Source organism: Pteropus medius, unplaced genomic scaffold (assembly GCF_902729225.1).
Source record: "Pteropus medius unplaced genomic scaffold, Ma_sr-lr_union100, whole genome shotgun sequence".
In the NCBI taxonomy this organism is placed as follows: Eukaryota; Metazoa; Chordata; class Mammalia; order Chiroptera; family Pteropodidae; genus Pteropus; species Pteropus medius.
The window spans coordinates 102,623-130,532 of NW_024343733.1; the positions used below are offsets into that span (position 1 = coordinate 102,623).

The 27,910-nt window shown below is 35.0% G+C and overlaps 1 protein-coding gene across 1 annotated transcript in view; it reads right to left on the reverse strand.

The window, feature by feature from the left end:
* NAA25 (N-alpha-acetyltransferase 25, NatB auxiliary subunit) overlaps nt 1-27,910 on the reverse strand; it is a 56,908-nt gene that overhangs the window by 22,357 nt on the left and 6,641 nt on the right. Inside the window, exons 2-15 of the mRNA XM_039868157.1 lie at nt 25,260-25,345; nt 24,694-24,832; nt 23,568-23,686; nt 19,758-19,832; nt 18,512-18,619; nt 18,071-18,149; nt 15,955-16,066; nt 15,314-15,403; nt 14,730-14,899; nt 12,684-12,796; nt 5,669-5,876; nt 4,771-4,860; nt 1,008-1,188; nt 179-278 (exon numbers count right to left, since the gene is read on the reverse strand). Of these exons, the coding sequence (XP_039724091.1) occupies nt 179-278; nt 1,008-1,188; nt 4,771-4,860; nt 5,669-5,876; nt 12,684-12,796; nt 14,730-14,899; nt 15,314-15,403; nt 15,955-16,066; nt 18,071-18,149; nt 18,512-18,619; nt 19,758-19,832; nt 23,568-23,686; nt 24,694-24,832; nt 25,260-25,345 (1,670 nt within the window). The remainder of the gene's footprint in view (nt 1-178; nt 279-1,007; nt 1,189-4,770; nt 4,861-5,668; nt 5,877-12,683; nt 12,797-14,729; nt 14,900-15,313; nt 15,404-15,954; nt 16,067-18,070; nt 18,150-18,511; nt 18,620-19,757; nt 19,833-23,567; nt 23,687-24,693; nt 24,833-25,259; nt 25,346-27,910) is intronic.

Below are 27,910 nucleotides of genomic sequence, written 5' to 3' on the forward strand. Positions count from 1 at the left end.
CACAAATAACTCTTCACCTCTACCTAACAGCCTTGGCCAGTAAGCTATGGCCTAAGGACCCCTGCAAGTACAGCATGGCACGCCTTAACATGTGCACTTGTAACACGGGGGAAGATGCTCTCTGAATCACGTACATTCAGCAGGCAAGACTGTATTAAAAAATTTTTTTTTCACTTACATCTTTCTGGTTGGAGTGGAAAAACCTGAGTGCGAAGTTACACGATTGGGATGCAGCAGCGTACTGACCTAGGGATGCAGCGTATCGAGTCAAAAGATAACTAGGTCAGAAGGAAAGAAAAAAAAAACATGTTATACTTACCCATCTCTAGTATCACATACAACACTTCAAATTACTATGGCAGAGAAATAACTAGGCATATGGAAAAGTTAAAACATCCTGCCACAGAAATTATCTAATTCACAGAACCAAATTTCAAAAAAAAACCCAAAAAAACAAAAAACAAAAAAACAAACGAGCAAAGTTAATTCAGTTTTGTGGCGGACCTAAAGTTCTATGCCATGTTTTCTTACACTCAGATGATTAATGGGACACAAGTTGTAAGACAACAGAATGCTATCTTCCTAAATCAGCTCTACATGGGATAGAGAAAATACCCCTGATTCACACAAAGAACAGTCACAATACAAACTCGAAGGATCTGAGGTCAACAAATAAAGGACACGTGTCAACCTCAACTTCAAAGCAAAAGTAAAGACTTTAAAACCATGTGGGCTAAGAAAAAGGGTTCAAAGTATATAGCTGTTTGCTGTCTCTAAGGAAAACCTTACCATTTCTAAATTGACCAAATTTTAAAATTACTACAAAATACTGGGAGATATAAAACTTTTTCTGCTTTGCAAATGGGTTATAATACATGATTATTTCATCTAAAAAGCTTAATACCAGGAATAACTTTACTGCTAAAATCAAAAAGTTAGAATTCCACACGTAAGGGCCCCACACTGGTATAGCTGACTGTTCATTATTCAGAGTATATACTACCAACCCAATGGTATCATGCTGGATATGCTTAGCATCAAGGCTGGAATAAAGATCCACCACTGGTTCAAACGCCCCCAGCATACAGTAGATTCGAACAAGCAGCAATTTGAATTGAGCATTGGAAGGGCTGTGAGTTAATCCCTCTTCCAGCAAAGTCAGGGCCTGCCACACAGCGGTCTCGTCACCTAGAACCAAAACAGAATAGCATTATCCACAGATCTTGAGAGCAAATGGAGGTTTCTCAAAAACAAACAAATTTATTGACATCATCTCCCCTAACTATTCTAAGAATGAGTTTATCTGGCAAAGAACAAATTTCAGATACACACCTGTAAGCAAAACAGGAAATTTACCTGAATAAACAGTCCCTCAATAGTTATCTCTATTCTAAAACATGCATCTGCAAAAATGATGCAAACTTTAAACTGCTGGATTTTGTGGAGGGAAGTTATGGAAGCTCAAAGAATCTAGATTCTGAGAAGAAATGGACTTTGAAAGAGAACTGGAGTCCACCAACCTTCTCAGTACAGGATTTTCTCTACCAGATCCCATAACAGATGCTTTCTCTAGGGATCGTTTTTCTTCCATATGTAACTCTACAACTAGGATGTCAAATAATATTTGAAAAGAATTGTTCATTATTAATCAAAATAAAAAGATACTTCTTTTAGCCTACCAAAACTCAAAAGGTTACATGCATCAATAGCCTTAGAGATTAAGTAACTTCTCTTCTATGAACCTATCTAAATAACATGAAATGCAGATAAAGCTTTACATACAAAAATATTCACTGTACTAATCATGGGAGGATGATTAAGTAAATTACAGTAACACCTACACATGGAAACATCATATAGCCATTTGACATGAAGGAAGAGGTTTTAGTAACAAGAGGAAATACTTTTATAATAATAATCAGTAAAACACGCACACAACTCATATTAGTATGAAGAGTTCATCTTAAGCCTATAAAATACACACAAAGAAAGAGAGAAGGAAATATGCAAAAATGTTAGCATGCCTTTTGGAAGCTGGAAAAGTGAGATTAAAATAAACTGTTTTCCAAAATGTTTACAAGCTACTTTTACAGTCAGAAAAAGAAAACAACTAAAAGCTCCATCCATTTACCTTTTAAAATTATATGCTTTTTTTCCCCAAGAGAAAAGAAACAAGATAACTAAAAAGTGGAGCATTAGATAAATATCATCCATAATCCTATGGAAATTATGCAAACTACCTATAATCTGTTTAAACTACCATTAGGATTTTAATGTATTGTTTCTGAACCATAATTACTTTTACACAATAGTAATCATAGCATACATTCAATTTTGTGTTCCACTCTTTTCAGTATTTTCCCATGTTGCTACCTGGTCTTTACACTCATAACTTTACTTAACACTCACTGACCTAAACTTGTGCAACACTAGATGTAAGACTGGGAGATGACAGACAGGTGGTTCCTGGCTTCTAGAGGCTCAGAATTGAAGAGACAGTTGAACAATATACAGAATAGATAATTTTAAGATATCCTAGTTATTCAAGGATAACTAGTATCAGAAAAAAATAAAGCCTTCCTACAGATCTCTTTAAAATGGAAATAAAATTTCAAAGTAAATAGCGAAAAAGTAGTTTAATTTATACTCAAACCAAATATTATGAAGATTTACCATTTTATTTTATTTTGCAAAATTTAGGCTATAACTACAGCTCAATACAAATTCTTCACCAAATCAAAAGAGCTTCAAAGGTTGATGAGGTTCTGGAGGACAAAATTTTTCTAACTAAATTTTGTAATATAATAAAATGATACAAGATAAATAAGTTCTAGGGATAAAATGTACGGCATAGTAACTACAATTAACATTAACAGTACTGTATTGTATATTTGAAAGTTGCTAAGAGAATGGATCTTAATAGTTATTATAAGGAAAAAATTTCATAGCTATGTGTGGTGACAATGAAACTTACTGTTGTAATCATTTTGCAATATATACATATATCAAATCATTATGATGTATACCTTAAACTAATACAGTATAATATGTCAATTATATCTCAATAAAACTGGAGGGGAAAAATGAAATCCTTGACTTTCCATTCTACTTTTGTGGCATACCATAAAGAAATGTCTTTTTGCAAAAATATATGAGGTCACCAATTTCCTAAAGCACTTTTCTTAATCCTTTCATATTCAAATCAGTTTCTTTCAACATCCTCAACAATTTCCTATAGATTTCTAATTTTTGCCAGATCTACCTTGAACAACGACTATGCCTATGACTGGAGCACTTCAACATCACTGCCATTGACTTTAAGAAAACTTGCATCTTTATAATATCTGTAATTTCTCATGTATTTGCACTGTATAATTTTGGATAACTTGCCTGACTTTTCTCTCTGCCTGTATTTCCCTCATCCAAAAAACTGTAACAATCTTAACTGTATTGCTGTGAGGTTTAAATTAGCTAATTCATGTATAGTACTTTCAAGTGCCTGATGACCAACAAATGTCAGCTATAATTATTATTATTAGACGGTCAGATATCTTGCTCAAAAAAATCAAGAGATTAACAAAGCCATAGTCACTGTGAGCAAGAATGGATGTTAGGGCTAATTAGGGAGGGTACTTAAATAGAATCAAATTGCTAAGTAGTCAGCTCATTAATGGTTTTTACATTAAGATGACTGTGACAGCCCTATGCAACCTCATGAATCTGGGGCTCAAATAACAAATATTCTGATAAAAAAGATTTCACCTCCATCCCCCGTACAATACAGTGTAACAAGAACTATCATATAGGTACATATGATGTCCTACAGAAGTTCAGAAGGGGCATAAAATCTGCAGTGAGGGCAGGGGTGAAATCAAACAGGCTTGTCAGAGGCACTGTATGAGGCAACGTGATATTCAGTAATAGCAGCAAAAAAAATTTAAAAAGTAGGTTCAGTTTTGTAAATACATAAGAATCTGGAGATGTAGGCAGAACCTAGATTATAAAGAGCATTGTAAACTATCCTTAAAATGGTGACCTTTATCCTCAGGAAAATAGGGCACCTCTGGAGAATTTTAAGCTGAAGATGACACTATCAAAATTGAATGCTCCATGACATGATCCATGAGGGCAGGGGTTGTGTTTATCTTGCACGCTCTCCAGCCCTTTGTTTCTTCTATAGTTTTATTCTAGTGAATGATATGCAATAGTGACTAAAGTTATGTTTTCTCAAAAACTGCTAATAAGAGAAAATTTAAGGGAGTGAGACCTAGAGATGGCAATTTCAATGTCATCTGCTGAATCATCTTTCTCTTGCTCAGTGATTCATGATACTACTTTACCATGTCTTACATTTTTGTCTTAAATGGGCTAATCAGAACTGCATTCCAAAAAGAGTACATTTTCCTGTATATAAATGTTTTAAGTGCATAAAAAGGTCATTCTATTCCATGGGCCTATACAACTATCTCTGAATCAGAGTCTCTGTATTTTATTTATTCCAACTTTGTAATAGGTTGTTTACAATCATTACTCCCTATTCAGAAACATTTAAAAACAAAACAGATATCCACTGATTTAACATTTTCCTGATTACAGGGAGCGGGATGCTTGGGAGACTCGAGTTCTTCTAAAAGCACCCAGAAAAGGGCAAGAGAACTGGAGTAGTCCACCTAAAAGCATAAATCAAATTCTTAGACTGTATCATTAGTCTAAGGATTTATAGCCAATAAAAACAGCAAGTAAAGTTAAACTGAAATCACTGCTCCTTACCTGTTTCTCTCCATATGTCAACAAGCACATGGACAGCAAGGAGACAGTAATAGTCTGAAAACTGCAATTCGGTTTTCAAACAGGATTTCCCTACAGGGGAAAAAAGTCACATCTGTATATTAACATTTGTTTAACTATGACGAAAAAAATTTTTTAAGTAGGAAAGTAACAGGAGGGAGAAAAGAGAGGAAAAGAAAATAATAAGAATAGGGTGAATGGCACAAAAGATTCAAAATAAGGTGAGACCAGACTCAGGTGGAGCAGAAGCACTCCAGAACAGAGGTGGCATCTGAAATGGTGCCACAGGAAGAGCAGCGAGACTTGGAAGGAGGTTTTAGGAGAAGAACAGAACAGAAGCCAAGGGATGTATATAACTAAAATAATATTATGCTCTTTACTTCACTTAATTGTTTAGAACACAGTTAGAGAAACACTGATATCTAATCAGGTAATTTACATTTTATCACCTATCTAGCAATCTGAAGATCATCTACTTCTAAATATTTATCTCACAATTTAGAACATTCCTTTTGTTCACTTACGTAGTGTCTATATTATGAATATTAATGAATATTAAGGCCTATAAGCAAAAAATGTGACAATTATCGTAAACTCTACGATTCATATACAACTGGAAGCCAACTATCTTTAAAACTCCAAGCTTAAAATTGTATGCCAACTATACTTAAATTAAAAAATAAAATAAAATGTAGAAGAAAATAGTAATAATAAAACTCCAAGCTTAAGAAAGACTTAGCATTTTATTACTTGACTAGTCTTCCCACATAAGAAAATGCACCCCTTACAGGGTGCTGTAAGTGATTTAAAAAAAAAAAGCAAAAAACTTCTACATCTTAGCAGATCAGGGAACAACTGCACATTTTGAAAGACTGCTCACCAAATTCCAGGCCATGCTGGTACCTTAACATCAATTCTCTGACCACACTCAGCTGCTGATTTTTATCCATACTATGGTACAAGCCCAGTAGCCTCGTCAGCTGCACCACACACAAATGCTGCTGCAGCGCTCTGATGTCAGCAGGCAGTGCCAGTCTATCCTCTGTTGGTGTCGACAAAGGAACAACTCCAAGTAACTGATTAATAAACTGCAGAGTGAAAAAGACGGGACAGGTCTCAGAACAGAACCAGTCTTTAGTTAGGCCATGATTAACAAATATTGAAACGGTGTAGAAAAAGACATCAAGAAAAAAATACAAATTAAAACTCCTTTAGCATACCGTTTTCTATCTACCAAAACTGCTAAAACAAAAAATTTCTAACAGCACACAATGCTGATAACACTCCAGTGATTCTGGCACACTCATTCACTGCTGGCCAAAAGTTATTATAGTACAATACCACGTACTATAAGCACTAAAAGATTAAAAGAATTGTGAAAATGTTAGATAAATTACATCAACATAATATATAATGCAGCAATGAAAAATTTTTCTAAGACTAGAAAAGAGCAGACTACCAAAAACCAAACAAACCTACAATTATACTGATATACAAATAATTTCTTAAAGGACACATCGTACATTGAAAGACATAGTTATGTCATGTCAGTGGCCATAAATTGCTTTTGTAATTAAAGTTTTTAAGATGATCGCAGATATACAGGCACCTATAAGAAAATGGAATGTACCTCTCACTCAGTTTCTCTCGATGATAACAATGTGCATTAAAATGTGTTTAATTCTTTAAATTTGGCAAGAACATTTTTAGAAAACACCACTTTCAGTTATACATCTATTAAACACAGGCTTATTTTCACTCACTTCCAAAATTCTATTAAGATGACAGTAAAGAACAAAGCAGGAATCAATCCAGAAGGATCAAGAACATGTGAACAGATGACAACAAATAAAACCACTGACAAGATTTCAAAAGATAAAAAGCAGAAGGGCAAGTGGTAATAATGAGCGCACAGTATGCAATGGGGAGGATCCCAGTTAGCAGCAAGGCTAGTCCAGCCACAGAACCCTGAAAGACTCAGAAATTAAAGGCACTATATGTCTCTCTGAAAGCTAACATGCTGATGGGACTGAACTAGGAGAATGTGCTAATTCTGTGAAGAAGTTAGACCCCTCCCCAAGCTCACAGACTGACTTCTTAAATCCAGCAGAAGCCTGGGCTTTTACTGCCAGAAGCTGACCCAGAGACACTGTACACTCAGGGGCAGCAGGCATAGCTAGAACAGATGAAGCGAAGCTTTGCTTATTCGGCAATGACAGCCCCAGTTACCCTCCCCCTACTCCTAACCAGATCCCAGAATGCTACCAGCCAAATGTTTAAGCCCACAAACAGAGATAGATGGTGGCAAAGAGGCTCTATGAAAAGTATTTCTAAAGTGAGGGGCAGGGAGTGGGAAGAGGTTTGGGGGAGAATAGAACAAATCTATTCATGTTTTAGACTACACTAAGAGGAGCTATATACTTTTATGGTTCTTTCAGATTGACTGGGGTAAACTGAACAACAAAATAATTAACTCCAACAAAAAAAGTTGTACAAGAAAGGTAACCTCCATATACAAAGTGGCTCAGCTGTCAATATTTCAAGTCATAAAAATATAAATATGGAATAATGACTGGACTATACTGGGAGAAGTATGTAAGGGGAAAAGTGGAATGTTATAAATGAAATTATTATCTTCCACAGTAAGGCACACCAACAGATGAAGATTATAACTGTAAAAATGAACGAATAGCTATATTAGCCTTTAATTTGGACATACAGAGGTAAATAATAGAAGAAACAGTTAAGAGTTGAAAAATGATTTGCCTGTAGACTCAGAATCAGTGGTGGAGATGACAAAGAGCTGCTACTGTTTTTCAATAGAAGCCTTTAGTGCTATTTGACTTTTTCACTGTTATACATGTAATTTTTTGATACAAATTAAAATTTAACTAATGTCCCACTAAATCAGGCAGTTTCACACCTGTAACAATTTTGCTTCAATTTGTCTATAGTTATATGAATTTTTATTTTAATTATTACAATCAAATAATCACTGTGACAAAGAAACCGGGGCCCTGGTTTTCATTTTTTTGATTAAATGCATATATAGTTTCTACTGCCAGCTCTTCCATTCTTATAAGCCATTTTATATATTAGCCGCATTTATTATTAACGTCTTTTTTAGTGAACGCTGACAATCTTCCAAACAGATTTTGTCATGAAACAATAGTTCATTTCTTTATTCTAGCCTGTACAGTTTTATTGCTATGCAAAAAGCTGCTTTGAACACTGGAGTCGTTCTATTGTTAGTTTAAAAAGGCAAAGGAAACAAAAGATAAAAGCATCAGCCTGGGTGAGCCACTTCAGAGTAACAGGACTCAATGGCCCACTCTTGGGGGCTAGTCCCATTTTAAAAGGATTTGGCTCCTATTTCACTGGGACAACAGTTCTCCGCTGGAACCTTACTTGGACAGTGCAATCCTCTGACAAACATGCTGCTGAGCAGGGCAAATTCTTCACTACTGAAGTCATCCCACATTTAAAAGGTTGTGGCAGCAAAATTACCCCCTCAATGAAAAATTTACACAGGACTACAAAATTCACTGAGGAGGCTTTAAATCTTTTGTCTCACAGAACAATGACTTACCTTATCACTGCTAGTATTCTAGCATTTCTCGAGAGTTCCTCAGTAGACTACCATGATGGGGTCATATGATTTTCAAACATACCAGGCAGAGCTGCTGGTGGTAGATTCGTATTCACAAACCTTTATGAACCTCAGCTGAAGGCAATGTAAGTGCTCCTCTAATGCAGCCCCATCACTCGCTGCTTCAGCTTACAAGACGGTGAGCATTGTACAATCAGCTGTTCCCTATCTTAGCCCTTAGAACATAATATGTGCAACAAATACTGAATGAATCTCTCCCATATGGTTCTAGATTCTACTTAAATCCCTCCAGTAACATGAAACTCACAACACTGTATGTTTAGAGAATTCTGGCTTCTAAAAAAAAAATCTTTTTCTGAGTCAAATTCTGAATTCCCTATAACCACTTCTTGCTGTTCCTGGTTATCATCCCTCTTCTATGAGAGCTTTTCAAATATGAGAAAGGAAGTGCTCTGTCTTCAGGAGAGCAAACCTCTCTCTTCCACTCAACCATTTCTCTCTCACCTGATTTCAAGTCCTCCTACAACCCAGAACCCTGGATGTTACAATTTATCCAGAACTTTTAAAGCTTGGCCTGAATCCTGTAAGCACAGCATCCCAGGAATAGCTTTACTGAACAAAAGTGAATAGAGACCACTGACTACTCACCAGTTTGGGAACACACTGTTCCATCTGCCCTAGAGGTGTTACCTCAAGACTGCCAAACTATCAAGCCCTGGTGGACTGATATGATCACCAACAAAAACTCTATAATCATCTCCACTGTGCTCCCAATGCGCTTCATTCACCCCACACAGGAAAGACAAAAAGCACAACACATGGTGGCAGCCCTGTGATAGGAAGACTTCCACCCTTCGTTAATTACGGAGGTTTTTATAAGTAAGCTGACCAAAGTCACAGACTTTCTTTATACATGCCAGTATTTATATGGTGCTCTACTGTACCTCTGGCACACTGTTCTTCCAACTCATAGAATAATCCAACTGCCCATTACCAAGGATATCCTGGGCTAAATGCTAAAACCCTTTAATGTGGAACAGGGTATGAAGTTCCCATCAATAGCTGAGCAATCTAACCTAATACGTGTTGCTGTGGATGAGGATTCTAAAGATAAGGCTCTCCATTTCAAGATCTAAGTGATCTACATTGCTTGATTCATATCAAAAGCTCTCAATACAATAGTCCCTCCTTATCCTCAGTTTCACTTTCCATGGTTTCAGTTACCCACAGTCACCTGTGGTCTGAAAATATTAAATGGAAAATTCCAGAAATAAATAATCATAAGTATTAAATTGCACTCCATTTCTGAGCATGATGAAATCTTGTGCCATATCACTAGGGCCCACCCTGGACATGAATCAATCCTCTGTCCAGCGTCTCCCCGCTGTATACACGCCCCCGCCTGTTAGTCACTTAGTGGCTAACTCAGTTATCAGATCAACTGTAGCGGTATCATGTTTGTGTTCAAGTCACCTGTATTTTACTTAATAATGGTCCCAAAGCACAACAGTGGCAATTCTAGCAACTCAGATACGCCAAAGATAAGTCGTTAAGTGCTGCCTTTAAGTGAAAAGGTATGTATGTATAGGGGAAAAACATAGAATATATAGGGTTTGGGACTATCCACAGTTTCAAGCATCCACTGGGGGTCTTGGAACATACTGTCTGCAGATAAGGGGGGACTTATGAAAATTAACTACAATGTACTATCCTGGATTACATCCCAGAACAGAAAAGGGACATTAATGGAAAACTGCAGAAATCTAAATAAAGTTCAGAGGTTAGTTAATAGGAATATACCAATGTCAGTTTCTTAGGTTTGACAAATATGCCATGGTAATTCGAGATCTTAACATTGGGGAAAGCTGGGTGAAGACTGTAGTGTAACTTTACGTACTATCTTGATGACTTTTCTGTAAATTTCAAATTATTCCAAGGTAAAGTTTATTTTTTAAAGATCCCTAAGACAGAGTTTCAGGCTGCTTCAGCAAGAATAAATTATGATTTGAAATAATTAGTGATTAACTTATAGCTTTAAGCAAATCAGAGACAAGACATTAAAAGTGGGCTTCATCAAAATTTAAAATTTTTTTCTGCAAAGGATCCTGTTAGGGAATGAAAAGACAAGCTACAGACTGGGAGAAAAATATTTGAAACCACATACGTGACAAAGGACTTGCATCTAAAGTATCTAAAGAACTCTCAAAATTCAATAGTAAAAAAAAAAACAAAAATAAACTAGAAAATGAGAAAAAGATACAGACAATTCATTGAAGAAAATATAAAGATAGCAAACAAATACATGAAAAGATATTCAATATCACTAACCATTAGGAAAATGCAATTAAAACCATAATGAAGTACTACTTACTACACGTGTATCAGAATGTCTAAAAGAAACAATGACAACACTAGATGCTGATGAGGAAAGAGAGAAAATGAATCACTCAATACTACTAACAAAAATTTTAAATGGTACAGCCATTGTGGAAAAGCTTGGCCATTTATGAAAACTGAACATGTAGCCACCATGATACCCAGCAATTGTACTACTGGACATTTTTCTCAGAGAAATGAACACTTATGTTCACACAAAAAATCTGCACACAAATGTCCATAGCAACTCTATATGCAAAAGCCCCAAACTAGAAACTGGTTAAAGAGCTCATGATGGTACACCCATACCATGGAAAACTATTCTGCCATAAAATGAGAATTAACTAATTGATATATGTAATGACATGGATGAATCTCCAGAGAATTATGCTGAGTGAAAAATGCCAGTCTCAAAGGTTATACATAATATGATTCCATTACTTAACATTCTTAAAATGACAAAATTATAGAAATACCAAACATATTAGTAGTTGCCAGAGGATAAGGATGGGGAAAGGGAGGTGGCTGTGGGTAAAAAACAGTAGCACATGGGATCTTGGTGGTGAACAGTCCTGTATCTTGACTGTGGTGGTGGCCACATAATCCATGTGCATTACATACTACACTAAAAACACAAAAAAAACACACCACATGGGCCGGAACCGCCATCTTCCAGTAACTCACCAAAATGACCAACACAAAGGGGAAAAGCAGAGGTATCTGCTACATGTTCTCTAGGCCTTTTAGAAAACACGGAGTTGTTTGGCCTCATACACGCGAATGTATAAGAAAGGTGATATTGTAGACTTCAAGGGAATGGGCACTGTTCAAAAAGGAACACCCCACAAATGTAACCATGGCAAATCTGGACGAGTTTACAATGTTGTCCAGCATGCCGGTGGCATTGTTATAAACAAGTTAAGGGCATGAATCTTGCCAAGAGAATTTGTGTACATACTGAGCATATTAAGCTCTCTAAGAGCTGAGACAGTTTCCTGAAACATATAAAGGAAAGTAATCAAAAAAAGAAGAAAGCCAAAGAGAAAGACACCCGGGTTCAACTGAAGCTCCAGCCTGGCTCCACCCAGAGAAGTACACTCTGTGAGAACCAATGGAAAGGAGCCTGAGCTGCTGGAACCCATTCCCCATGAATTCATGGAATGACGGGTGTAATAAAAACAGACCTCTAATTGAGTAGGTGTCCCCTCCCACAAAAAATATTTAAAGAAGACTGTCCTAATTCATTAGATGATGTCTTTACTACTCAGATTTAGTGCTTTTTTTCTTGCTGAAAGATGTGAGGTGCTATACTGTGTAACAAAGACTACAGTCCATTGGTTAGGAAACTGCATCTGTAGCATTAGTTAAGCTTCAGGGAAAGTTGATTACTCATAAGTGCATCATAAATAGCTGTAAAGATTAGGAACTTGCCTTTGAAGCCTGCTACTTAAAAACAGTTTAAAGCAAAAAAAAAAAAAAATACACATACAAATGAATGCATATAAAACTGGTGAATATGAATAAGGTCAGTGGATTGTATCGATGTAAATTTCCTAATTATGGTATTATAATTATGCAATATGTTACCATTGGGGCAAAATGGGTAAAGGGTATACAGAGCTCTCTTTATTATTTCTCTTCCAACTGCATCTAAATCTACAATTATCTCAAAAACAACATCAAAGAAAGGAGAATCCAATTATCTACCAGAGGCTTACTTATTCTCATTGTGGCTATTTAACGAGAAATCATACCTTTAATCTGATAGGCCCTAGAGTACTTGGCTTGATGGAGCAGTTATCCTGGTATCTCAGGTTTGCCACTCTCACATATTTTAGAAAGGAAATCCACACACTTAACCTACTTACAATAAATACAGGTACCCAACAGAATTCTGAATTATACTTACTTTTGTACACTGTGTAGCAGGTAAGAGGTCAACAAACACCTTGAGGTCTGTAAAACAACAAGGTTTATCCCCAAACTTTTTAAAATACTGGAACATTAATTCCTCTGGATCACCTAAGAGAGAAAAAAAAACCACTATTCATGGACTGAAGCAATTTCTAATTTAAGCAAAAGGTCTGATTTGAAAAACATTTATTTCAATTAAAACTTTGTTTGAATGCTTGAATGAGAATGAATGAGACTGATAATAAAGGCTGAAAGATGACTGTTTAAAAATAAACAAATACTTTAAAAAGAAGCTGAATCTTACAAACTGAGTTTAGTTGTTATTACACTTAGGAAATATGAAGCTTTTCATTCAATTAAAGTTTAAACAGTTAAAAGTTTTCATTAAAGTTTAAAGACTTATATTTATATGTAAACATTAATCATGCTTCTCTCCACAATTCCTGAACTACTTCAGAAGTATCAAATAAATGTTAACTAAATGAAAGGTAATGTCTGTTAACAGGCACACCAACAGGAGAGAAAATAAATAGGAGGAACCACAGGCCAACAACTCCAAGGTCACGTACCATGAAAAATTTAAACCTGGAAATGCAGAAATCTACTGGCTCATTTTCCTTTTCCTCAAATTAAAAACAAAAAATAAAATGCTCTCGAATTGAACTAGATTTAAGAAACAGTGATCTGTGACCTAGGGTTTCTGTAAGATTTTAGGTCCCAGTTCCTGTTCACATGTTTCTGAGAACAGAGGTCCATGGCTTCAATCAGATTTTCACAGGACTCTGATCCAAAAGAGACTAAGAATTACTCACTGGCCTGGTAAAAACAAAATTTTGTGGTGACTAGACAAATTCACAAATTTGTAAGATGCAGGCTGGTGAGAGGGAAATGAAAAACAGAAGATGAATATAGCAAGTGTCAAAGCAGATCCCAAAACATTTAAATCCAGCTTTGGAAAGAAAGTAATTCTTTGGAATCTATTTTAACAATACTTTGCTGAAGGTCACATGAAAATTTTCATTTGCAATCTGGAACTAAGACATTTAATTTCACATTACTGAGGTAGACCCAAAGAAAGAAGTTTACAGGGAATTTAAAATTGGCTGTAAAAAAATCTAGAGTGAAGTTCACAGTGAATTTTAGGACAAGCTACAAAGAACATTAATTAGATGATTAAAATGTACAGAGATGTTCTAGGACAGGTTTTAGGTATCAAAAGTATTCATCATTCCAGGACAACTGGTCCCTAAAAAAGAACCACTTAATCAACTTTTAATGAGAACAAAATTTCTATAATGATGACTGGGGGGAAAAGGTTTCTTCGAAGATTTATCAATCGAAATGCAATCGAAAAATTAAGAAAGTTTATCATCTTAAACTTAACAAAATTTAGGGTATAATTACTAAAGCTAATTCTTAGTATGAGCAAAGAATTACTCCTTTTTGGGGAAGGGGTGTCATTTTCCAACAAAATTGTAAAGTAACACAGCATGACACTCTTCACTTCTTGTGCAGTAAGCTCAATAAGAACCATTTTACAAAAACATCTAAGGGCTTCATCAAGTTTCCTGAAGGCCTCTCACTGCTTCATTATTCCAAATCATTCTTTTCTCCAATCTTGTCATTATCTTTACAAATCTTCTCTTTGACTATTAATGGCTCTAACTCAGCAAGATGTTCATCAATAGTTTTGTGAGTGCTGAAAACAAACTTCCAAGAAACCTTTCATCCATTTCATGAAATTCTGAAACTTTTACAAAACTGGCTTTTTGCTTTGAAATTTGATTTTACATTATTGTTGGGTCAGCAAGAGAATGTCTAACAAAGACACTAATGGAATAGAGAGATGATAATATTAAGTCATGGTGAACATGTGACTGAGGACTAATTTTACAAATGATCTATTTATTAGTAAATATTTTCATGTTATGAAGCCGTTTACTTCTCATATGTGACTGTCGTAGGGCTGAGATAATGAATACGGCACTTGGGCATCGAGGGCATTCTTGTATCTTCCCCAGATATCATTACAGTTTCTTACCCAGTTTGTACTCATCATTAAAACCTTGACGTCGTAAACGTCTAATCAGCTCCAGTTTAGCTAGATGTGGTCCTCGAAGATGGCGAGAACTTTTAGATTCTTCTGTTATCCGATCTTCTATAAACTTCACAGCTTCTTCTGCAGAATAATGTACTTCTCCTTCTAAAGAGCTGGGTATAAACAAATGAAAAACGTATTTTGTACTTCTATTGTCCATCTCAAAACTTAAAGTCAAGCTCAATTCAAGAAACAGATTAAAAACTAAGAAAATGAATTTCAATAATTATACGACAATACAAATGAGAATAAAAGAGAGCTCTAAGTAGATAATATGGCATGATTACTCCCAATTTGGCATTTGATTATTATAGACTGACTAATCACCTCTCTTTCTTTAAAAAAGAATGGGTCATTTTTACAATGAACATGTATATTTGTAATTTAAATAAAATGGGAAAAAAATCTTACTTTGAAAGAGATAAATTATTGAGACAGAAAAAGAGAATTCAACTAGGCTTACAATAAAACTCTGGCTACAACATAGTAAAAGGTGCCATTGTAATTCAGGAAAGAAGACAACTTACTGTTCACCTTCAGCAGGAGGAGTCCAGGCCTCTTCAATCAGTCGAAAGACAGAATCGAAATAAGTCAGATAGAACTGCCAGTCATCTGAGCTAAAATCAGATTGAATGGTGCACAAAGGATTAAACCCAAGTTGTGACAAATCTGCTGTAGGAACCATGATATTAAACTTATTTTCTAAGTTATATTTTAGTCTTTAATGGGGGAGGCACCCCCCTTCCCTCTGAGTTTCTTCTATAGCCTTAAAAGGCCAACACTCCAGTGGCATTTTCAAAATAAAAAAACTTTTGAGAGACTACTCTTTCCTTCAATAAAATGACCAGGTCTAGAAAACTAATATTCTCAACAGAAAACTCCCCACATTAGTACTTGCTACATGAGGGGGATGGGGAAAGGAGGTCTCTCTTTTAGACCAATATTGAATATTGAATTTGACAAATTAATGCTTTTCAGCATTCATTCTAAAGACCTAATACATCTTTATTGAATGATAAAAGTTCATCAAAACGTTAAAAAATATCCAGGACATGCTACTGAAAGTTCACTTTATGCCCAGAAATCTCAAAAGACAGACAAAAACTATCAATGATGACACCTGAAAGCCCCACTCTAGTCTCATAGTCAAAAAGCAGCATCTACTCACTTTTTCAGTAAGAGGCGCCGGGAAAGGGCATTGCACTCTGGCCACTTGCTCAGCTTCTTGTACATTGCCATGCACTTATTTTCCCGGCTCTGAATCTCACTTGTCAACTTCTCTACAATTAAAAATTAGAGTAGTTGGTAAGCTGGTTTCATTTCTGCTCAGAGACCAAAATAAAGTCCAAACACAAAGGAAATATCACATTTTCTTACCCACTCTCTTAGAAAATGAGGTTACTGACAGATACAGACTATCTTATTAAAGATTATTTTGCTGAAAAGAAAAAATACATTTCTGATACTAAACTTCTACAATCATTTTTTTTTCTTTTTTTTTTTGTAAAACACAAGGATTTAGAATGTACTGAGTTGAGGGATATACTTCCGATACCCAACAGCATCTAGGGGCTGGTATATTTAGTCCACAGACAGGTTTCCCATCCATACAGTTTTAGAATATCAAATAAGCTTGGAATGGAATGGGATGAGCAAGGTGAGATGTTAGAAGAGTAAAAAGAATGGAGATGAATCAAACTCTTTCCCAACAGCTGGGAACAGAAAAACCAGGACTATATTTCTGATCAAATTAATCTGGCCCATCCTTTTAGAACAGATTAGCAGATTAAGAATACAGACATTATGAACTTCCTACGGAGAACCTCAATTTTAACAACATGTAGAACTACAATCTAGATGAGTAAAAACAGAAAGGCTGATTTGTACCCATCTTCGAGGAGGCTGAAGTTAGAGAATATGTTAAAAAACTCCTATATTTTATAAAATTAAAGTAGGTTAACTCAGTTAGTTTAAGTTTTAAGACTACACACAGTCTAGTAAAGGACATATAGCACATATTTGAAAGAAACAAAGTTTTTTTAATGACTACACCTAATGAGAGATCTGAAGTTACTCATCTAATGACTGTAAAGCCACAATTAAAAAAAAAGATTTATCATAACAATAACTGCGTTTCCAGGAACTTCTCCTGAGGAAATCATCAAACATGTGTAAAGAGTTAGGAACCAAAATATTCGTCATAAATTTCTAAAATAGAGGAATGGTTAAATCAATCTATGAAGTTTGTACAAATCAGTGTTCCAACAAAAAGGGAAGAAGTATTTTCACAACAATGGAGAAAAACTAACTTCTTTAACATATAACGTGCTCTTGCAAACCAGTAAGAGTAATCAAATTTTTAGAAAAAGGATAAAGAAAAACAGCTCAGAGAAGAAGAAAACATTAATGGCTTTTAAGTAAATGAAAAAAATAATTATCCTCCCTTATAATTAAAAATTATATGTTTTATCTATCAGATTGAAAAATAAAAAAATTTGATAAACGGTTTGATAATACAGCTAGGTAAGTATGCGAAAAAACAGGCCCTCTTCCATACTGATGATAAACACAGCTGAAAGGAACGCAAACTGTAGCTCCTTAGAGGGTAATCTGGTTTACAGCAAAGATGCTACTTACGAAGAGCCTAAATATCCAAGGACTGGTTAGGTAAATTCTCTACATTTAAACAATGGGATGCTGGGCAAGTCATTAAAGAGTGAGCTATTATATTAGGTGTACCCCTAAGACACACAGCTCAGTATGCAGAGCAAAGGTCACCAACTCCAATGCCTTCACAGGACAGGCAGGTAAACAAAGAGTGAATGTATCAGAGCACAAATCCTAACTAGAGACATTAAAAATTTAAAACCTCAAAGAAAAAAAAAATTTTTAATAAAAACATGCTAACTGAATAAGATTGTACCTCTATGGGCCAGGTACAGTATGTTCTCATTTGTGGTTTACAAAATAGGGGTTGGGGAGAAATACATCTTTAGAGATACATCTTTAGATAAGATACATCTAGAGAAGAATCTACAGAACAGAAGAATGGAGATCTGGGGTCGAACCTTTCACACTCCTTGAACTTTATGAATCTGTGAATTATTTTCAATTAAAAGATCTTTTAAAAAAATAAATGAGCAACAGAAAAGTCTGAAAGAACATAAAATGGTCACAAGTGATTTTCTTATATCTTCATGTTTCTGTATGAAGAAGAAACTTTCCACAACAAACATTTTCATGTTTAAACAGGAAAAAATACTTTAAGAAAACTTCAAAATTACCTCCTAATTTTCCTCTGATGACATCCAAGGCTTCCTGATACTTTCCCAAACGTTCCAGGATCATATAATAAAGTTCAACCTTACAGAAAAATAGGTGTAACCATTGAAACTTTTCAATAATAAAAAGATGGTCATTTGCATGTGTTCAAAAAGTTATCTAACAGAAAAGAAAACTATCTTCAAACGAGATGAAATTAACAGTAAGAATCGGACAACAGTATCTCCCCTCTCTATATACATCTCAGACTAGAGTGCTTGCTGCAAACAGCTCCATGTTCATTACACCTAAGCTGGGGCTTCCAAAGCTTTACATCTACACAAAAGGCAACAGTGAGGACCCAGTTCTCTGACTGGAATAAGTCAACAGGTCATAATATTGTAACATAATATTGCAACAATATCAAAATCATGCAATACTAAAGTAGAGCTTAAATGACTCACTTCAGCCTCCGCTTCTATCTTGTCCTCTTTCACCATTTTTTCTACCATTCTCTCAGCAAGGGGCAGAAACATCGTTTTTGAGAGGTTTTCATCCTGTGCCGATATAGACTAGAAGAGAAAAAAAAAGTTTTATCTCTGCTTGCACTATTTATATTAATTACCATGAAGAACATTACTATAAATCCAGCACATAATCATTTCACTACATCAAATATCAGATCTATTTTGAAATTTCAGGAAGATACAATAGAGTAGTATTCTTTGCAAGATATTTATTTAAGATTCATTATCCTATGCATTCTTAAAACATCGAGTTTCCACAATATGATCTAACTTTATTTTCGTGATCTAACTTTTAAATATTTTAAATATTTTCCTAGAAATATGTTAAGAGGGAGAATGCTTATACTGCTTATTATGTATAAAGGTATGTATCATCAACTGAAGAGAAAATCCTTTCAGATGTCTTTTTGAGATGTTCACATATTAGGAGCAATATGCCAATTGTTTATACAGCTTACTATTAGCTACAATTACCTTAAATTGATAATTGAAATTGAGGCATGGTATTAATAATTTTAACACTGCCAGAGATTCTGCTCAGAGCTCATTCACCCCCGTAAACAACCTTTCGAAATAGCTATTATTCTCATTTTATAGATAAAATAAGGTCAAGAGATTCTCCAATCACTCTCCAAGATATGTGGTGAAGCTGACATTTGAACGTAGACCTGTTTGAACCTAGAGTCTCTCTCTTCTTAGCTGCTACATTTAAGTCCTTCCTCCCCATCCTCTCCTGCACAGTACCTCATTTTGGTCCTTACAGTAGCTCTGGAAGATGAGCATCTCCACTCTGCAACGAGCAAACTAAGGCCCAGAAAGCAGAAATGATAAAACAAGGCCACCCAGTTCAAATACCTGTTCACTAACCAACAATATTGTTATAAAAGACAAACCTCAAGTCAAAATATCAAACATTTCAGGGCTTGTACTTGATCAAATAACCCAGTAATGGATCCTTAGATTCAGGGGAAATACAGACTGTGCTACACACAAACAGACCAATACTCCAGCTCATAAAGAATACCAAACTCCCCAACTCAAAAAGTCAACTGACAATATGAAAAGTCCCTGTTTGACACATGCTGCAGCACATTACTCAAGATATTAAGAAGACACATTAAGGACAGTAACTATATACAAATATAAAAACAAATCTCAATCCCGTTCTGAATGCCATACTCACTTGCATAATTAAGCTCATCACAGACCAAAAGTAGTAAGGGTTTTTGGGGACAATCTTATACAGAGCCATGCCAGCCTGAAAGACAGAGAGCCATAAATACTTAATTTATAAAACATCATACAGAAGGCAATTAATGATCTAGACGTATGACAAGAAGTTTCCTAAGGAAAGAAGAGCACGTTTACATATCCCATTTACTATAAGTGCCTAGTGACTTGATGGATCTTCTCAATTGGCTAGCAACAGAGGTAATCAGAACATGCATTTTTGTAACATCAGGAATGATATTTCACCTTTTGAACCAGATTTTCTCAAATTAAAACCCAGTGTTTCTAGAAAATACTGCAATCTGATACAGTTCCAACAGAATATAAAAAGAAACAAAATTTGGATTATGAATGTACATCAGTAAACAAACTGAAGATATCACACTAACCAATTATAGTAAAACAAATAAACAAAGAAATCCAGACAGTATATTTAAAATTCAAAATTAGAAAAGATTACTCTGACATAATTCAAAAATTAATTCTTAGGTTAATAGTAAGGTTTTTTCAAAATACTATTGATTAGAACTGAACTCTTTCATTGAAAAATGAGTAACATACAAATACTTAACAGCAGGGATGTGGTGAGAAGGAGCAAAGTTCATCTAGTCATACATAACTGAGAACCTATCCATAATTAGCCAACTAGTAATCAGTGCTACAAACTGTCAGCTAATTATCACGGTTACCATTTTTTTAAATCTTTTGCCTATCTTCCATCCACTTTAAAAATTACATGCAGCCCCTATTAAGTGGAAGGAAATGCCTATTCCTGCCAAGGATACAAAGACTGAATCCCAGTCCCAAAAGCATTTAAAAGCTAGGGAAAGAGAGAAGACAAATACACAAGCAACTAAAATACACTTGGCAATAAAAATAAATGTCCTATACGAAAACACCATACTAGGATGTTTCCAAGAAAGACAAGGCTAAGTCTGCTTATTCCTCCCTTTTTCTTTCTTTAAAGGAAAGTAGAAAAGGGCATTTTATCAATAAAGCCTTCTCTCCAAAGTACCAGCCTTTCAGATGAACCCTGGAGTTCAAACAGGATGTCTATAGGCAAAGACGGGGAGGTAAAAATACAAATATTTGGGGTGAACAGGTAAGTAAATCAATTCTAGGTAGCGGCAAAATGAATCCGAATGAAAACATTAAAGAAAGAAAAGACATATGTTGACATGAACAAGCAGGACATTTGTCTGACACAAAGGATGAAGACAAGTACCAGGTAGTAGAGCAAAGGGCTGAAAGGTAGACAGATTTGTTTGTTGTAAGGCATTCACAAAGGAGTCTTACAGAGCAGGGGAGTGATGTGCATAAATCTATTATTATTCTAGAAAGGGTATTTTAACAGTGAAAAAATAGAAAGAAAAAAGAGGTGAGGCAGTGAGGAAATAAACCAGATGAAGTAGATCAAACAGAAAAGAGACCTCAAAGACACTGTGGAGGTTGGATCAAGATGACCTGGAGACAGAACGGACACACAGGATAGAAAGAGAGTCTCGGATGGCTTGAGGTCCCTGCTTCCAACACCAAACTCTGGAGGAATAGAGTGTAAAGTGTTAGAAAATTAGTTTTACTTGATAATTTGGGTAAAGAAAACATTTTTATAATGACATGCAGAAATAAAGAATAGAATAAAAATGAATGTGAATTTTTAATATAAAAGACAAAAATTTCATGCCCACACCCTACTATCTTGCAGACACTAACTTTCTGCTGATATAGAAAACTTGAAAATAGACAAGTTTTAAAAAAAAACATGGCAGAAGACTGGTGACTCAGAGAATAAGAAAGTCATTTACAGAAAAAGGAAAGTCTAATCACCATGTGAACGACCTAGCAACTCTGCATTTTTTAACCTTCAAGGTGGTTTTTGTTGTTGTTATTGTTTTTGTTTTTATTTGGGAGAGATGTCATCTGGGGCAGTAGAAATCCTTAAGTTTTCTGATTCCCTGGCTTCCTTCCCTCCTATCTCCACCAATTTATGCAAATCATTCATTTATTTAACAAATATTTATTTTGAGGATGCTACTGGAGGAGCTGAGGATTCAGCAACAAACAATACAAAAGCCATCATCTTCATAAAACATGACATTTAATTTATAAAATACCTATTACCCCAGACTGACATACCACTTTCAAAATACACAAACGAGCTAAGAAATTGCAACTACCTTAAACAGCAACAAAGGTAGAATAAAAATTAGATGTCCCATTCTAAAACATTTAACGCTAGAGTACTACCAATACATGAGAATGGTATAGTGTAAAAGCAAGCTATAGGTAAAACATATTAAAGAACTGTTGCTGTTAAGCCACGTCAAAGCAATTTCTCCAACAAAAAAAAAGATGCAAAATTGTGTACCCCTGGCAATGTGTAAAGTTAAACTATACAAAAATAAAATCTGTTCAAAAGATTTTTTCTTTTGTTCAAAATTTACCTTAATACTGCTATTGCGTGAACTTGTCCTTTTTTGTTATTTTATGTGTGTGTGTAATATAGATACAGCAAAAAAATATTTTGTGAGATGAAATTAACACGTTTAAAAAAAAAAAAAGGAAAGAAATTTAAATGGAAAGTATTCATAGCCCTGTTACCTTGGTAACATTTGGTACGTACGTATCCTTAGAGATGTATACACTTTAATAAGGAGAGTGGATGTGAGGAGAGTAGAAAGAGAAGGCCACTTTACAATTGGCTCTTCTCAATGTATACCGGGAACATTGTTCTATGTCAACAAATAAAGACACCCAGTACTATTTGGGGAAGATGAACCTATTGCATTTTATTCTACCGTACAGATGAACCATAATTTCTTTTGCTATATAAATATTGATAAACTAATATATTTTACTTAAAATGTATTCCTAGAAGTAAAAACAATATAAGGATTTACATGTATATATGTTAGTACTGTCAATTTTAAAAAAATATATCCATTTTGCATTAAAAGAAAATTATAATCTCCATACTTTTCCTGAGAATATATGCCATCGGTACATAAAACAATGATTAAATTCCTTCAAAGAATTATACTTAGGCCAAAAAAATTCTTCCAATTTAAAAACTTGCATAAGCAGATAAAAGATTAATTTTAAGAAAACTCTGCTTTCAGAGGACATTATAACTACAAAGCTTTTCTAAAAACAAAAAAAAACAAAAACTAGCTTGATGTCATAACCCTTTAGGGACTTAAGAGGGCAGGTTTTATTTCTCTGGGATGTCAGCTTTACCCACCCATTAGTCCAAATGTGTCCCAAATGAGGCTCACATGCCTACAAGGAACATCTAAAATGTGCTAACTTGCAAATAAGCTTCCTCCAACAACAAAGAAAAAAAGAAGAAAAAAGTATCCCAAGCAATGAGGATTTTTTCCCCTGAGGAGGATTTAAAAATCTCAGCAAGCTATAAATAGTTACATTTACAAATTAGATGTAAACTTTAAAGTTAATCTCTCTATAATCTTCAGTTTTTTGCTCTGGGATTTGTGTCTACTTTCTGAAACAATTAACAGCAATTTGAGACAAACTGAAATGGGACAATTTGAAGCAGACTTACCAGAACAATGTAATCAAATTTCTCCAAATAAAACATTTAAAAAACTTGAATAGTTCATCTTTAAAACACACAAGAAAGTTAACTGATCTCAACATAATTCAGTTCTACGCACGTATGCAAACACACAGACACCATTTAAAGGACTTTTAGCAAATCCTAATAGCAAATCCCACAGCCCAAGTGATATGGGCATCAAGTTACCTGTTGCATTTTCTTGTATTCGCCCACTCTGGCATAGGCCATGAAGAGGTGAGAGTGATACTCCTCACTGTTGGGTACTTTCTTCACAGCTGCCTCATAAAGTTTTGTAACTAGCTCCGCTAAGATAAAAAGAAATAGAATTTTCTTTAATTACTGAAGCATAACTTACATCTTAACAGCATTTAATTTTTTTCCTATTTGTAGGAAATAGATGTCTCATCATTAAGGAAAAAGAAAGTATTTACTTCGCCTCATGTGATATTACTCTTCTCTTGATTAGATGTTATTCAGTAAAACATGGAAAAGGTGAGCCTCTCCATCACATTTATAATATACAAGAACAGGATCCAGCCTGTCTCCTTCCTAACTCCCCCAGCATTTTATGTTCCAGCCACATCAAACTATTAATAGTTCCACTAGATTACCTGTGCTGTATCATGCCTCCATGCCATTGCTCTGCTCCCTTGGAAGGTAAAAGGGAAATGAAATTGACATGGAACGGACAGGAAGCATTCTTAGTATTGATAAATGCTCTCTATTTCTTAAGTTGAGACGTAGTTTCATGAATGTTCATTATTCCACATCAAACTGTCTAGTGTCACATAAAATATGTTCTATAGTATGTATTATAAGAAATATTTATTATTTCATAATATATTTAAGAATCAACAATAAAAAACCATTTACAGATGAAATGGCAGACTAGGATATGCTCAGAAATATTCTGGCGAGGGAGGGGAACAGATAAAATTGGCCATGTGTCAATAATTGCTGATGGTGGGTAATGAGTGCAATGTGATTGATTTATTACGCTATTCTCTTGTTTTTGTCTATATTTGAAATTTTCCATGTTAAAAAGTAGGAAAAAAAAAAAAAGAGTAACTCTTCCATTTAGCAAATCAAAATGTCACAAATGAAACTGAAGTCCACATTCCAATTTGAGTACCTTAATACATATAAAACACTCTTTCTGTCTAGTCTTTGGAAATCATGGTTAATGTATTATGTCGCCTTTGTCATCCACCAAATCACGAGCGATAAGTAAATCAAACAAACAGAGAACTCAATTAGAAATATCCAAAAACTTAAGCTCATGTTTAAAAGCAATGGAAGGAAAGAAACATACGTCGATGCATCTCCCGGTAAAGAATAGTCAGTGCCTGCAGCGAGTTGTCATCTGTGGGTTCAAGGGCTGCTACCTCCTGTGCCAAGGTGAAGGCTTCCTCCTGCTTTCCAGTTCTCTGTAAACCAATTGCCTTTAAAATCTGATAGAAAGACAAGATAAATCAGGTTTAAAAGGACAGAAAAGGAAATATGAACCACAGAAAGCCAATTTGAAAGCACAAGAAGTTGTAAGGTATGCCTTGGTTGCTAATCAACTAAGTCATTTTACTAAAAATATGACCAAATCAAGATTCTTTCCTATTTCAGTATATTAAGAATGCAAAACATTGCTTAAAAGGACTCTGTGGAAACAGAATAATTAAATTAGATAACTATTCCCAAAGAAATAGCTAGCTTTTAACTAAATATTATTTACAGCACTTAAATGATCAAAAAAACAAATGGTCTAAAAATACTTTGAAAAAAACATATGTAGTAACTAAAGAGATTAATTAAACATCTTTTCCCTGTAAAGATTACAATATATAACCCACCAAATATAAGTAACTCAAGATCAAATGAACTTACCTTAGCACAATGAAGATCCTTATGCTTCTTCAATAATTTATCTGCTTGCTGAATTGCCATTTTATTATTACCATTATCAAGATAATCTATGAAAACAGAAATTATAGTAGTTATATTCCTTCAACAATAAATATGAAAAATGCACGGGCTGGTATCAGATGTTTTGGAAAGTGTCAATACAGTAGTAAAAACATCATGGAGCCAATTTTAACACTAAACGACTAGGATAGCCCAAAATACCACCTTACAGCCATCCCTATAGTCCTCTTTCATCCAAAAGCCATATAATCCAGTTATATTAATCCTTAAGGAAGACTCAAGGCAAACATATTTAGATGACAGATGACATTAATATCTTTACCTGTGGGAAATAAATAGGTTTAGTCACCCCAAAATTAAAATATATTTTTAAAAAAGAACGCTTTCTAATATTCAAACTTTAAAGCCACCAAATAATGTTCTTTCAATAAAATCTTTACTGAGTACTTCCTTTATCACAGAGTTAAGTGTTCTTCGCTGAAGAAAAGAGAAAGATTACCCATGGTGGAGGCAGTAGAGATGAAGTCCAATAATATCAGGAGTGGGAAAGGATGCAAAGAAAACTAAACTTTCAAACACTCTAGCAAAAATATAAACTAGCACTGACCCTGAAGAACAATTGACTTCTAGGTTCTCTAAGCTATATATCCATTCTGGCTTTTAAGGAATATGGAGACCTGCTACAAAATTGCATTAAAGTGAGTAATCGATTATTATTCAAAAGTCTAACAAAAGCAAAGATTCATTTCCAGATGAGAAGATCTAAAAGAAAATGAGAAGTGTATTAAATGGGAAACAGTGGTAACTGGTGATTCTAAATATAGAAAGATGACTAAACACAGGCCAGCTACAACCTGCTACAACTACCAGGTCCCTCTTTTAGCGTAGGGACAGACCAGGCACAGAAAACTCAAAATAATCTATTTTGCAACCATGAGAGAGCAACGACAAATGACAGGGCAACAGCAACTCTCATTCCTTGCTGGTAAGAATGCAAACTGGTTCAGCCACTTTGAAAGACAGTTTGACAGCTTCTTTGAAAACTAAACGTACTCTTACCAAACGATCCAGCAACTGAGCCCCTTGATATCTATCCAGATGAGCTGAAAACTTACTTCCTCACAAAAACCTGCACGCAATGTTTATAGCAACTTTATTCATAACTGCCAAAACTTAGAAGCAACAAAGATGCCCTTCGATAGGTTAACAGATAAACAAACTGTGGTACAACCATACAATGAAATATTACTCAGCGATAAAAAAGAAATGAGCCATAAAGCCACAAAAAACCACGGAAGAACTTTAAATGCATGTTGCTAAGTGAAAGAAGCCAATCTGATAAGGCTACGTGCTATATGATTCCAACTATATGACATTTAGAAAAGGCAAAAATTAGAGACAATAGAACAATCAGTGGTTGCCAGGGGTTGGGAGGGATGAATAGGTAGAGTTTAAGGCAGTGCAACTATTCTGTATGATACTGTAATAAAGACACATTATTGTACATTTGTCAAAACCCACAGAATGTACGACACAAAGAAGGAACCCTAATGTAAACCAGTAAACTATGTACTTTAATTAATAACATATCATATTGACTCAGCAATTGTAACAAATATATCACATTAATGCAAGATGTTAATAATAAGAGAAACTGGGGGAAAGGAGAAGAGTGTGGGGATACAGAGAAACTCTCTGTACTGTATGCTCGTTTTCTGTAAACCAAAAACTGCTCTAAAAATAAATTTAAATTTAAAAATAATAAAAGCAAAGATTCCTTCGCAGAGAAGAAAAATGAAAAGTATTTTAAGTGAGAAACAGGGTGGTAGCTGTTGATTCTGAATATAGAAAGATAATGGAACACAAACCAGTTCACAGTCTGCTATCACTACTAGTCTCTCTTTGATCATCAAGGTCCCAAATCAGCATAGAGACAGAGGAGACTGAGACAACTCAAAGTAATTTATGGCCCTGGTGGCCTGGAGTATCCCAAATAACAGAAATAGACTATCATTTTACCTAATGGGTTCAATTTTCCTCCAATGAATACTTCACTAAAACTTTTAACAGCCACATGAACACTTGAGTTTCATCTCTTCAGTCTTCACTGCGCTTAATATTTATAAGCACCTATAATGTTATGTAAAAAGATTAAAAAGCCTTACTGTGGAGGGAATCACAACCCAGGGAAGAAAGTCAAAGAGAGCCTTACTGTGGCCAGAGCATCTGAGATCTTGCCCCTTGGCAAATGTTGTCAGTTTGGCTCAAATACTCTATAAAAATTCAAAAAAGAAAAACAAAAAGAGCCCTACTGTGGAGGGAATCACAACCTAGAAAGGAAGATCAAAGACTTAGTACTCCGGTAGAGAGATCAGAGAACCACAGAACTCTAAAAGCATACAATCTTGTCCTGAATACCCAAATATCTAATACTCATTTTCTTAAATCCTTAGCTTAGCCAACAGGCCTTCATTTGTCCTTTATAGACTATGACAGAGAAAGTGCAGCTCAATGACACCTTCTCTTCCTAAAGACTTGATGCTGATCTCATTCTGAGTCAGTTCTAGTTACTGCTGACTCAGCCCTGCAAAAACTCCAGGTTTATAGAACAT